Below are 13,065 nucleotides of genomic sequence, written 5' to 3'. Positions count from 1 at the left end.
TGTTTCTTCTCTGCTCATGTCTCGGAGTCAGCGATGGGTCTTGACTCCAGGTTGACCATTTGACGGATATCTGTAATTGTTATGAAGATTGATGTGTCTGGAAGTAGCTGCAGCATGTTTATGTACTGCAACGGATCCCAGATATTCACCCGAGAACAGTGGGCTGCTTATTGAACGAACAGCAAGTTTCTTGTCTGATTATACCAACAGCTCTCGTGTAGTGCAAACCGATCCACACGGCAGCCAACGCCCTGGAAGATCTGCACTCGAACTTCCCAGCTTGTCCTGCTCAAAGGATTCTAGCCAAGACGCCTGCGCCAGGCGGAGCGAACACCTGCCAAGCAGTGCAAAGATGCTATGACGATGGATGGCAAGGCAGTGCTATACATAGCCGCCGTAGCAATTTTGGTGTAGAAAACAACCAGAGCATAAGTACTCAGATACAATCGCTCGCAAAGGCCTCTGATTCGCACCGCAATCAAGATCACCTACAATGTCCTCAGCTACGGAAAACAGACCACTCGCTGATGGCAGCATTACCAAGCAAGACTCCAAGCTTGACAAAATCAAAAATGGAGCCTCACATTCGCTTTACTCAATAATTAAGTAAGTCCATGGCTTTGCCAGGTTGTGCTTTTCATTTCGCTGATCAAAGTCTTCGCATGAAGTGGCTTCGGTGGGATTCATGCCTCGCCGCCCGAAGGCAGCGAGAAGAATAAGCAGAAGGCGATAGAGAAGTTTGAGAGGAAGGAGAAAGAGCGTGCGGAGAAGAAAGCTCGGAAGGAGGAGGCGAAGGAGGCGAAGAGGGGAGGTGCAGGTGCAGGTGCAGGCGAGGTGATTAGGTGAAGCCAATTTTCATCAATGCAAAATTGAAGATTTCCGTCCGTGGCCCTTGTCCTCGCAAAGTCAATGCGTATGCAGCATGTACGCTCACCGGATAGCTGTAACTTGTATCTCAGCGTGGTCATATCATCCCGAATACAGAAATTAAAAAAAAAAGAGAGTCGTACGACCTTGTCAACGACTTTCTGCATGCCACGTGACTCAGCATGCTCGTGCTGGCTTGGCGTGGCGTTGTTGTAGCTGCTCTTCGAGTTCTCGCCTCTCCTGTGCAGACAACTTGTAGTGACTCTCCGTCAAGACCGCATCAAACAAGTTCGCCATACAGGCATAACACGCATGGCAATCGCCTCTGCTGAGACATTCATATCGGCTTCCGAATGCCTCAGTGACTAGGATTTCAACTGGAGTCTGGAACCGGAGAATATGCGTACCAAGAAGAAGTCCAGTTTGCGTTAGCAAAAGATGGTTGCAGCAGTCTAAAATATCTATTCATGACTCAAGAATCCTTTCTGAAGGCTCCGCCGGACAGCACGCTCGTATGCGCCCACTTGGACGACTCTGGTGGTAGCGGCGGCGGCAGCCGCACGACGCGAGCGTCGGGAAGTGTTGGTGCTACGCAAGAGTATCAGTATCATACTCTTCTCGACCAGCGACTGCACATACGAGAGCGGCGCCAAAGCAGGCCTCTCTTCCTGCTGCGCTGGAGGCGAGGAGAGAGGTGGCTTGGTCCTCTTGACCAAGGGCTTGTCGTCGTCATCCTCGCTGCTGCTGCTGATAATGCGCCTATGGCGGCGCAGAGGCCGCACCTCCATCTGCTCTTCTTGCTCCTCCTCTTCTTCTTCCTCCTCCTCCTCTTCTTCCTCCTCCTCCTCTTCGTCTTGCTCTTCCTCCACCAACATCTCCTCCGACCCGGTCTCCTCCACCGCCGACCCCACCTCCTCTCCCTCATCCTCCATCTCCTCCTCTTCCTCGTCCACCATCTCCCCTCCACCCCACAAACTCCCCACCTCTCCTCTCTCCACCATCTCGACCTAACATGAAAGTTAGCCAAAAGCAGCATCACTGAAACAGCATCATTTGAAGCAGCTTACGACCTCGTCGTCGTCCTCCTCCTTCCTCACCGCCCATGAATCATCCCAAGGGATGGTGGGAGGAGGGAGAAGGGCGGGTAGGTCTTCTTCGAAAACCGGAAGCAGTTCGTGGCGCTCGATACCGGCGATTGTGGCGCATTGCACCGTAAGGCTCGCGGAGTGGCTGCGAAATGGTTAGTATACATATGCAATACAGTTGCATTCAAAGCCTAATGGGCTTACGACATGGTGTTGAGCGTACAGAGAGAAGGCAGAAGAGGTGAGGTCCGCGCTCCCAAGTCAAGTCTTCCGCCTGGACATCGTTCCTTCCCACTGTCTCCCGACACGTCCCAGAGAAGGAGAGCACGACGCGTCACGCACGTCTGCACTCTACATGCGAACGCGACCAACCGCCCGGACATTGGCTCTGAATGAAATGAGAAACATCAAGTTCTGAGGCTTGGAAGTGGGCTTGCACCACCATGGATAAATTCTGGCACATCGAGGACAGTGGTGGAAATTGGAGCTGTACATATCCTGCACTAATCTACTTGCCCTACATAGGTACAAGGATGGTTTCTACCGTGTACCGACAGCCTGGAAGACTTCATAAGACATGACTAGTTCTGGTGTCAGTTTTATGGACGCGAGCGCGAGTTACGTCCAATGCGTAATGCGCATGAGCCGCGCTTCATCGGAGGTATTGATCTCAAATTGCAGCCTCACAATTCACTTCTTTACTGCAGCTCTTGTCAACCTGTGGAATGAGTTGGAACGATCAAATCGACACCTGGACAATGTCCTTGACCTGAGGGTGACACTTCCACACTACAGCGAGAAGCACAAGATGTTCAACGATGATCAGACGGATTGCAAACTCCGCTACTTAACAATGGGGTACTACTGCGAGGGCTAGGGAATACTAGAGTCTGTAGAGAACGCCATAACTCTTCCACCTTTCCTGGAATAAGTTGTGAGCTTAGCACGTACTCACTGGTGATACACAATCAGTTTAGGACGCATAATCGGCCTGGAGGCATAAGGTGTAGTGAACAATTACGGCGACGGTTGTACTAATGAATCTTAGCTCTAGCCAGCGCTACATATTATCCACCGCAACCCGTACACGAGATTAGTGGAAAGGTAAGAATCATGTTCAGCTGTGCAGATACGACATCCGGAGCATACTATTGTTCCAGATCACGACATTACAGTAGTTTCATTCAAGATCGATTTGGGAATACTGAAGTAGCCCTGAAAATTAGGAATCAGCCCGGTGAGGAGATGATCGGAGTGACGGAGAAACGTTCCGTTTGAGAAGCCCATTATGCTATTCGTAGGAGCTACAGTATGCATCTATTGTACAGCTGAAGGCGCGCAGCAGACCTTGTGCGGATGCGAAGTACGCCCATACCGCTTCTACTTCGCGGCTGTGCTCTCGATGGCAATTGCACATTTCAACACAAGCCTTGCGAAGCACTTCAACGTGTCAGACGTTGTCTCTGGCGCGGTCGTACGCCGCGGAGCAAAGCCAGCGCCTGAGAAGAACACAAGGAAACTGTAGGAAATTGATTGGTTGTGAAAGCACATGCAACGAGAAGGAGGTGAATGCCGCCTGGAGGTGCTCGATCAGACTCATAGGTTCTCTGACGCTCGGTGGCTCAGTATGCGACGAAGATTCTGCTTTCCGCCACACTCGCACCTCGCTTCGACTCTCCTGGCGTAAAGGATGCCCTCTGTAGAGCTTGGCTTTGGTTCATGATATCTTCATGTGTGTAATTGCAGCCTCTGCCCATACGCTCACAGTCCCCGCATACAGCCTTTCCCCAAACCTGCATGCACTCGAGCTTCTTGCGACCAGCGATCTTGATACCAAAGTGGCACCAGTCGCACCTGACCTTCGCTTTACCAGTGATCTTTCGGAAAGCCTGGTTGACTGGTGGGTACTGATTGAGGTTCCCAACTGGCGCTGGAGTATGCTGAACTCCGAGGCTTCGCATAATCGTTGACTGTTGCGCATCTGTCTGCCATCTGAGTGGCTTGTTGGCTGGTCGAGGCTTTCCAGTCGCTGCTAGAAGCTGGGAAGTGATGGTCTGGGTAAGGTGATCGATGGAAATCTTCTTGACCTTTGCGATGCCGTAGTTGGTAAGGAAAGGGAATTGCGCCGTTACTGGGCGGTGCTCTTGCTTCAGGAAGGCCCGAAGAGCAGTACACCTGAGGTAGCCTGCAGTTATGCCAGTTGGATGCGCTTCGTTGTGCCGATTGTACTGCTGCTTCATTTGAACATACTCCTGCATCCACTGGCCTGCAGCATTCTGCCATTCGATCCGCATGCCTACTTCGTTGGCTTCATCGAAATCGCTCATTGGACCGACAGTAGCTTGAAGTCCATGTGGAATGGCATGAGGTTGCCCATCAAGTCTGATCTCGACCACCACGTGGAGCTTCGTGCCAACTGGGGGCCCTACTCCGTTCGGAAGGTACCAATTGCTAAGTTTTGTAGAACCATCGAGATTGATATAGCTCTTGGTAAAGAATCGACGAAGACCTTCTGCCAGTTCGACGTTGCAGTTAGTACGCCTGTACTCTGCGAATTTGCCAGGCTTTTCGATCATGGTCCAAACAGTCTTGCACAGCAGCCTCTCCGTCAGTGGCATTGTCCAGTTGAGGCCGACGCTGGAGCCAAAAGATTTGGTAGATGTGCCTGGTTCTCGCCGACAGCCACCTGGCCAACCAGTTGTTCTGAACACCTTCTTAGCCAAGTCTCCAAAGACGAGAGCGTTCTCCTTGTCCAGTGCGTACTTGGCCGCCCTAGTTACTTTGTCGCCGTTTGCAGTAACCTGATCCCTCTCACTGTCGTCCAAAGTATCTTCGACTGTTTGCAGGTTACGAACGCTCGGGCTCGAAGTCTCAAACAAGTCCGTATTGATCTGCTCGAAGACATTGGATCTCGCTCTCTCTGGATCTTCGTCATCTTCGTCGAGATAGCACAGGACGTACATCTTGTAAAACTTGGCTTTCTTGGCTGCTCGATAGTGATTGCCTTTCGGTAACGCGGCACTCGCTTTGTCGAGATGTTGATCGTATCGGGCTCCAAAAGAATTCATCGTCTTGCCCATATATAGTTCGGGCTGTCTGGCTGGTTCTTCGCGGAAGTCCTTCGCTATGTTCATGTACATGCCAGTTTTCCCTCCGTTCGGCGATCCAGTGTACACAATTGGAGCCCGGCTTGCGATATCATCCAGACTGAAGTTGCCACTGTTCAAAAGGTCGAGCAGTCGGGGATTAACAGCACGAACGCCCTCGCAAAACTTTCGAGCCATATCTTGGCGAGCTTGAGGAGTGTGAATCCAGGCCCCCTGCAAGTACTGTGGCACCTTAGGTAGCGCTCTCAAGTTCGCGTGCCAGATCGTAAGCAATCCGAGAACCGTGTCGAATAGAAGCCCGGCACCAGTCTTGCTACGGATCGTATGGTGGTCAATGGCGATGTAGCGTGGAGCTCCGAGAAGAACTCTCAATGGATCGCCAATTATCGGACCGTCGGGTTTGCCGATCTCGAGATTTCCCTCCTGCACCCATCCCTGGCGCCCTGGTCTTCCTCCCTCATCTCGTGGATACTGGACTTGTACACGTTGTTTACCGTTGACGATCTTGATCCGCGAAACGCACATGACCTCGTCGCCCTGATTGCCCTTCAGCCAGCCATCTTTCTGAGCATAGTCTGGAGGTTGTAAGTCGGATGTGAGTACCGCGGGATAGCGGACGGGCCAGTTGTTGATGTTGGCCTGCGTCTGGGCCATGTTGTCGATGGTTTGCAGATCTGATGCAGAATGGGAAAGAAGGAGGGCAGATGGGCCCTTTTATGGTTGGGACGGGGGTGATTTGTCGACACAATCATGGTGAATGTAACAACGACACGTGCAAACATGGTGAATCCGATACAGGCTGTGCAAACATGTTGAACGTCATCAGAACCAGCATGTGCAGTTTGTGGGTGAATGCAGAAACGATAAAGAAATGCGTGGGCTTAACCGTTCAGGGTCGCTTTTCCTGCCACTAGAATTAGCTATTGTCCTGTCCGTGGCAGGTGCTTCAAGAAGCGAGGACTCGAAACAGGCAGATGCGATTAGGGTATTCTCTGTTCGCCCGGTGCTATTGACGAAAAGTGGGGCCACCGCAGGAATAATGAATGTTTGCTGTTTGGACAGCATCTGACAAGCAGGCATCCATTGCGGCCTCGTGGAACGGCATCTGCTGAACGTCAGATAGTATCCACATTAGTGGACAGCTTGTTCACTCCAAGCCACTGTTGCCGCAGTAGCATTCATTGCGCGCTGGGCATAATTGTCAGGTGGCAATGCACCCGGTAGTCGTGACTTCGTCGATAGGTGTGGAAGTTGAAGTGGTGGAAGTTCGGTTTCGGAATTCTGCTTCTCGGCGTGTTTGGCGCTGTTAGAGCTCACAGCTGCGTTATTAGTACTAGGAGCAGAAATATTCATCCCATGTCCATATTGGAGGGTGATCATACGCTTCATAATGGCTCAGTATAACGTCGTTACTCTATCCTGGATCCCCGAGGGCCTGAGCTGGCTCAAGAATAAAGATATATATTTTATTCTGACTATGGTGTATGTACGCTCCCATGGTCTAGCGGTATGACGTGTCTTTCACAAGCTTCACAAGAGTACGGACAAGGTCCTGGGTTCGATCCCCAGTAGGAGTATCGCACTCAAATTGAGTGGCGGTGATTAAGTCCCACACAACGATTTCTTTTGCTCCAGCGCAAAGCTATGGGATGGGCTGGCAAGCTCCAAAAATAAGAGGAACTTTTTGGTTGGTGAAGTCTGTAGAGAGGGGAGGTTGACGATCCTCGCCGCCGGAACAGTGCAGCGAATCCGCAGCGTTCCCAGTCCGTTTCATGAATACTATAGCACAAAGCGGATCGCGCAAGCACGTAGCTATAGTCTTTCCAACCATCTCAGCGCTCTGGCGGCATAGAATTATCCAATGGAGCAGATAACAATTGTCTGACCCCTTGCGCTCGGAATCCTCACTCTACGCTCTATGTTCTAGCGTAATAGTAAAAGTAAGAATGGCACCCAATTATAAACGTTTAGAGCTCTATATTGATCATGCCTAGCTTAATGCTAGATAGCAACAGTCTTCTCCACGATCGTTCCCCTAGCTCATGCTCATTTCCTTCGATGTAAGTTAAGGCTTCTCGTCAAAATATGAAGCCATTGACCGGAGTTGCCGCTGTTTACATGCAATAGCAGCTCCGAAGTCAGGACGCCATTGAATGGATGCAGCGACCGACGAGCCAAGCAGTGTTGCTACCCAAGTGATCAACGGCCGGCCCAACCCACTACAATGCATGCACAAATTCGACTGGCATAATGTAAACCACTTCGAGGATCATTCGCCCAGCTTGCTTTGAACGGTCACCTGTAGAGATCTGTCAAAGATCTTGAATACTAGTGAATGTCGAACTGCTTACCTTTAGCAAGTGGTTCCGCAAGGCGTTGCCCTCCAGGACCCGCCAGCTTGAGCACATCCATCCGCGTCGTCAGTAGATCCGCATTCTCCAGTTGGATCTGGTAGAACGCAGCACCCCTCCGCATTGACCATCGTGGCCGCGACGAGAGTCGCAAGTAGTATAGTTAGATATCGGCGAAGCATCTTCGGAAGTCGTTCCAAAGTTGAATTAGGTGTTGTATGTCTTCGGTTGGTTCTAAGAGGAAAGGGTCGAAGTTGAACAATTGTTTCTTAGGTTTTGTATGCCTCTTGGTAAGTTCTGTGAGAAGGCAGCAAAGGTAATTGTGAAGATGAACCAGAGCTTGGCATATATAGACGGGCGACCTCACACTTAGTTCCTCCGTTTCTTCCGCTTAGAGACCGAAAACCCGACGCTATGTTGCGGCTCTCGTCATATTTGGCCTGGTGGCTACAAGGTTTCAAAGAAGTGCTTGTAGCTTGAGATCAATGTCGTTGGAAACGACGACGGCGGGAGGTCTTCCAATGACAAGCCGACGGAGGTAACGGATCAGAGTGTTGCCGATACCAGTGGACGGTGGTGTGAAGTTCGTATCATTTGGCTATGCACCGTGCTTTGGTACTGTGTAGATCTGCACACTGCCACTCGTTTTCGAGAACTTCTTTCGGACCAAATTTTTCGAACGGCACTTTGAGTATCATTTCGCCCAGCTTGCTTGAAGGCCATCTGTGAGCCATGTAGATCTTGAGTGCCAGCGAGATGCCGACTTGCTCACCTTTCAGCATTGGGGAGTGCAATCAGCCTCCGAACAGGACCTGCCAGCGCTGGCACAATCTTCCGGAGAAGAATTTCCGCATCTATCTGGTAGTCTGCAGCAGCCTGCATTGACCATCGCAGCCGCGACGACAGTCGCAAGTAAAATGCTGAGATATTGACGAAGCATGCTGAGGCGTTGTTGAAGTAAGCCAATTCTCTTGAAGTGTTGTGTGCGTTTGGTAAAGTGTGAGCGAAGATCAATCGATCCATTCCACTGCAGAGGAGTTCGAGCTCTGAATAGATAGACAAGCTTCCGCCTTCTTTGTTGCTCCATGAACTGCCGCGTTAACATCGATGAGCTAGGGCCATCTTAGGGCTTCCTCTCGGATACTACAGCCACCACTCCAGCCAGGCCCATTCGGTATAATGCATCATCCTAGACCGTTCGAAAGCACTATTTGATCGCCAGAACCAGCATTTCACACGAGCTTCGTCGTATCACACAGTGATACCCAATGAAGATGCACGTCAACAGGATGCGACAGATTATCGATCAAGCCTGCGGTGTTGACTGCCCAGTGGTCATTCGTCCAGCTTGCTTGAAGGGCCACCTATGAAGCCTATTAAATCCTGAGTGCTAGCAAATGCCGCTTTACTCACCTCTAGCATGCTGGAAACGCGCAATCCGATGACCTCCAGGTCCCGCCAGTTTTGAGACAAAGGTCCTCTTCTGTATTTCCGCATCCTTCACCTGGTATGATGCAGCACCCAGCATTGACCATCGCAGCCGCAACGACAGTCGCAAGTAAAATGCTAAAATAGTGGCGAAGCATCGTGAGAGAGGTTGGTGTGGGAAAATGTTCTTTGGTGTTGTATTCGTTGGTGAGTTTTGAGCGAAGGTTAATAGAAAGTGGCAGCGAAGATGCGTCGGAGCTGAGAATATATAGACAGCCTCCTTGCTCGGTGTTTTCCACGCCACCATGGTACAGCAGATCATTGATTGGGCCTGCGACGATGACTGTCAAAAGTACAGTAATGTCTTTCCGGCTAGTTTCACCTAGTTGCACATTTGTCGGGTAAGTGGGGATGCCAGTCCCAGCTCGGCATAGCTACATGTTCGTCGTTTGATTCGTACTGTATTCGAGACAGGAGCTAGGCACAAGGTCAGTACGCTTCCTGATGAGAGCCGCCACGGAGAGTCGGGCAAGACATTACGCGTGCGCTGGTTGGAAGCTCCCGAGATCCGGTGAGATCTGCGTCTCCAATGTTGTCCTTCCGCCTTGGCAGCAATTTTGCCAATTGATTTCCTGTATGATCATGCTGTGCTTGAATTGTGTCTAAGTTTCTGAAGTAGGTGGTCAGTGATCCGGAGCGAAGGTACCTGCTCGTAGAAATATGGGAGACTGCAATGTCGTGAAATCTTGTTGTACATATGTACACTCAGAGAGTGCTCGCACACTTCATGGCGGCTTTGTGGCCATCTTGACTTCTCTTTCTCTAGTACACGTGCCTGCAAATGCACTCTTGATCGCATTTAAGGCTTCTGCGTGGTTCCAGTATGCCTGTCCGCCCTCTCGTGGCCCACCCATTGGCCTGCTGGCGGCTTCTCATCGAGATCCTCCCACACCTTGCTGTCCAACAAGACCTGCGCCAGCTCTCTCTCGCCCTCTGCGACCTGGATAACCTCTTCTACCAAACCCGCGCCGATCTGCTGCTCAATCTCGCCAATTTGGCTGGCAGTAAGCGGCGGCTCAGGCTCAATCTCTGGAATGCTGGTGTGGTGTCCGATTTGATCGTATGACAACTGCTTGCCCTGGTTCTCACGCTCCGAAAGTGTTCGTGGTCCTTCCAATGGCGCTCTACCCTTGTATTCCAAGTTGTCCTCTGGATCTGATTGTCCCAAGTATGCGCCAGCTTTCCAGATGATGTTGACCGCCTTCTCGCCATCGCTTGTCGTCACTGGGATAGTCTTGAATGCGCTAGAGTTGGCCTCCACGACCGGCATCACGCGTTGCTGCCATTCCTTGAGTCCTTGCGGCTTGACGGATTCGACTATCCGCATGCGGTGTTTTGTCAAGGCTTCGGTTGACTGACGGTAGACGCTGTGCTCGGGAAATTGCTTCAGCTTTTCCAACGTGTCATTGTAGAGGTAGAGCAGTGTTGTTCGTGGGGAGGCGTGTGTGAGCAGTCCCGTGAGGCCGGTAGGAGCGCCAGCTTCGAGATATTGCGAGCCACTCCTTTGCACAGTCGCAAGGAGGCGGATTGCGGGCCGCATGGTGGAGGATGGGCGGTGGTAGTGCGATGGGAGGGTGCTGGCAGAGTGGAGGCCAAACAGAGTCGATGAGGTAGCAGCTCTGGCATCTCGACAGACGCATTGACAGTCTTGGCGCGAAAGCGGAAAACGAGCGCTCCTATTGGCTGCGATCAACGTGCTCACGGCAGGGGCGACTTGAAGCCGCGTGGAGCATCTTCACATGCACACGCCCTCTGCGACTGCCACTTCCTGACTTCCAGACACTCGCTACCGCCTGCTGTACCATCAATCACTCTGCGTCGCGACTTCCTTTCTTGCCACTGACTCTTTCACGCGGCCGGCCCACTCTCCAAAGACACGTGCGACTTGCGAAACGGAAATACTTAAGCTCCACGAATCCCCAACCAATTTGCTGCCTCGATTTGTTTTGCACGAACATCACATCGGCCACACCCTGGGCGTGAGGCCCATTCTTCCTCACCATGCGCGCTTCTACTCTGTTATCGTGGGCGGCGACCACGCTCCTGGCGGCGAATCCGGCCTCAGCGGGGCTGTTCAGTAATGAGAATAATAACGTGGGCGGGTTGATCAAGAAGGACGAGGATGGGGTGCCAAAAGAGACGATATTCAATGGCAAGACAGTGCCGCCGATGACTGAGCTGGAAGGCGATAAGATCGACGATACAGTCAAGGACGGCTACTGGATGGTCGAGTACTTCAGCCCATACTGCCATCATTGCAAAGCATTTGCTCCAATCCTGCAAACGCTATACGAATTCTACTACACATCAGATCCTGTCCCGCAAACATCTGGATCGGGAGAGTCACACGACGATCTGAACAGCTTTACGAGATATTACAACTTCAAATTGGCCAAGGTGGATTGCGTTGCATTTGGAGATGCTTGCGTGAGCCACGACATTCAATCTTTCCCTACTGTGGTTTTGTACAAGGATGGCAAGGTGATCGAGAAGAAGACTGGACAAAAAGATCTTGCTACGATGAGCAAATGGGTCGAGGAGATTCTGGAAACAATCAAGCCTGGCAGCAGACCGCAGGGCGGCCCAAAGCTGCCTAAAGTGGGAGCGAAAGAAGCGCCTCCACAGCCCGCAATGGTAGCGATGGCAGCCAAGGACGGCGATGACAAAGTCGCAGCTGGTAAGGCGAAGACGACATTGACTGGCACTCGAGTATCCGAGCATATCAAACAGACTCCAAACCCCGCTGGCAAGAGCGTGGCCTTGACTGCCGACAACTTCCAGCGAATGGTTACGACCACTCTTGATCCGTGGTTCATCAAGTTCTACGCTCCCTGGTGTCATCACTGCCAGGCAATGGCTCCAAGCTGGCAAGGTATGGCGAAGCAGATGGAGGGCAGACTCAATGTGGGCGAGGTCAATTGCGAGGCTGAGAAGCGATTGTGCAAGGACGTCAAAGTTCGAGGCTACCCTACGATCATGTTCTTCCGTGGTGGCGAAAGAATCGAATACGAAGGGTTGCGAGGCTTGGGTGATCTCCTCAACTTTGCCAACAAGGCAGTTGGTCTTACCGATGGCATCAAGGATGTGACAGCGGCCGAATTCGAAGAGATGGAAACCAAGGAAGAGGTCATTTTCCTTTACTTCCACGACGACGCTACCACGAGCGAGGACTTTGCGGCACTGGATCGTCTGACATTGAGCCTGATTGGACACGCAAAGTTGGTGAAGACCCACGATCCAGCTCTCGAGGAGCGCTTCCGGATTTCGACGTGGCCACGACTTCTTGTGTCTCGTGACGGAAAGCCAACGTATTACAACGCCCTGTCCCCACGCGACATGCGAGACTTCCGCCGCGTCTTAAACTGGATGCAGACTGTGTGGCTTCCGATCGTCCCCGAGCTCACTGCATCAAACGCCAGAGAGATCATGAACCACCGCTTGGTCGTCCTCGGCATTCTATCTCGCGATCGCCCAGAAAGCTTCGCTCAGTCGAAACGCGAAATCAAGAACGCCGCTCTCGAATGGATCGACAAGCAGACACAAGCCTTCCAGCTCGAGCGCCAAGAACTTCGTGATGCCAAACAGCTTCGCATCGAAGAGGCCGAAGACCGCAATGACCAAAGAGCCTTGCGCGCTGCCAAGCAGATCCGCATCAATATGGACGACATTGAACGTAAAGAAGTCGGGTTCGCCTGGGTAGATGGTGTCTTCTGGGAACGATGGATTCGCACCACGTATGGGATCAGTGTCGCCGATGGCGAAAAGGTCATCATCAACGATGAAGACAACCACCGATACTGGGATGTTACGATGACAGGCAACCCAATCGTCCCTTCACGAACAAGTATTCTCGAAACCCTACCTCGCATCGTCGCCAACCCACCCAAGATCTCCCCCAAGTCTACCACGAACGCCATCGGACACGTGTGGTGGGTCATCAAAGGCAATGTCGGCAGACATCCTTTCGTATCGATAGGACTACTGATCGGTGTCCTCATCGTCGGTGCCCTCTACGGAAGGAAGCATCTTCCTGGGAGAGGAGGCTACATTCGACTTGATGAGAAGGGAGGGCACATGAATGGACTGCTTGGCGGGAACAGTGGAGGTGGGAAGACGGATTGAGGGATTCCAAAAAATCAAGTCTATTTGTACGAATAAGGTATGCGT

At 51.8% G+C, this 13,065-nt stretch overlaps 3 protein-coding genes across 3 annotated transcripts; 1 reads left to right on the top strand and 2 right to left on the bottom strand.

The window, feature by feature from the left end:
* Positions 1-3,574: 3,574 nt before the first annotated feature.
* On the bottom strand, positions 3,575-5,713 carry CKM354_000635000 (uncharacterized protein; the record flags this gene model as incomplete). Its single annotated transcript, XM_044801662.1, has 1 exon — positions 3,575-5,713. One exon carries the CDS (start codon positions 5,711-5,713, stop codon positions 3,575-3,577), a length of 2,139 nt encoding a protein of 712 aa, XP_044657597.1.
* A 3,984-nt stretch (positions 5,714-9,697) lies between these two features.
* On the bottom strand, positions 9,698-10,438 carry CKM354_000634900 (uncharacterized protein; the record flags this gene model as incomplete). Its single annotated transcript, XM_044801661.1, has 1 exon — positions 9,698-10,438. One exon carries the CDS (start codon positions 10,436-10,438, stop codon positions 9,698-9,700), a length of 741 nt encoding a protein of 246 aa, XP_044657596.1.
* A 461-nt stretch (positions 10,439-10,899) lies between these two features.
* On the top strand, positions 10,900-13,020 carry CKM354_000634800 (uncharacterized protein; the record flags this gene model as incomplete). The annotated part of the gene is made up of 1 exon (XM_044801660.1): positions 10,900-13,020. One exon carries the CDS (start codon positions 10,900-10,902, stop codon positions 13,018-13,020), a length of 2,121 nt encoding a protein of 706 aa, XP_044657595.1.
* Between the last annotated feature and the right edge of the window lie 45 nt (positions 13,021-13,065).

This window comes from Cercospora kikuchii, assembly GCF_019650295.1.
Source record: "Cercospora kikuchii DNA, contig_00004, whole genome shotgun sequence".
In the NCBI taxonomy this organism is placed as follows: domain Eukaryota; kingdom Fungi; phylum Ascomycota; class Dothideomycetes; order Mycosphaerellales; family Mycosphaerellaceae; genus Cercospora; species Cercospora kikuchii.
This window is presented reverse-complemented; position numbering and strand designations above follow the sequence as displayed.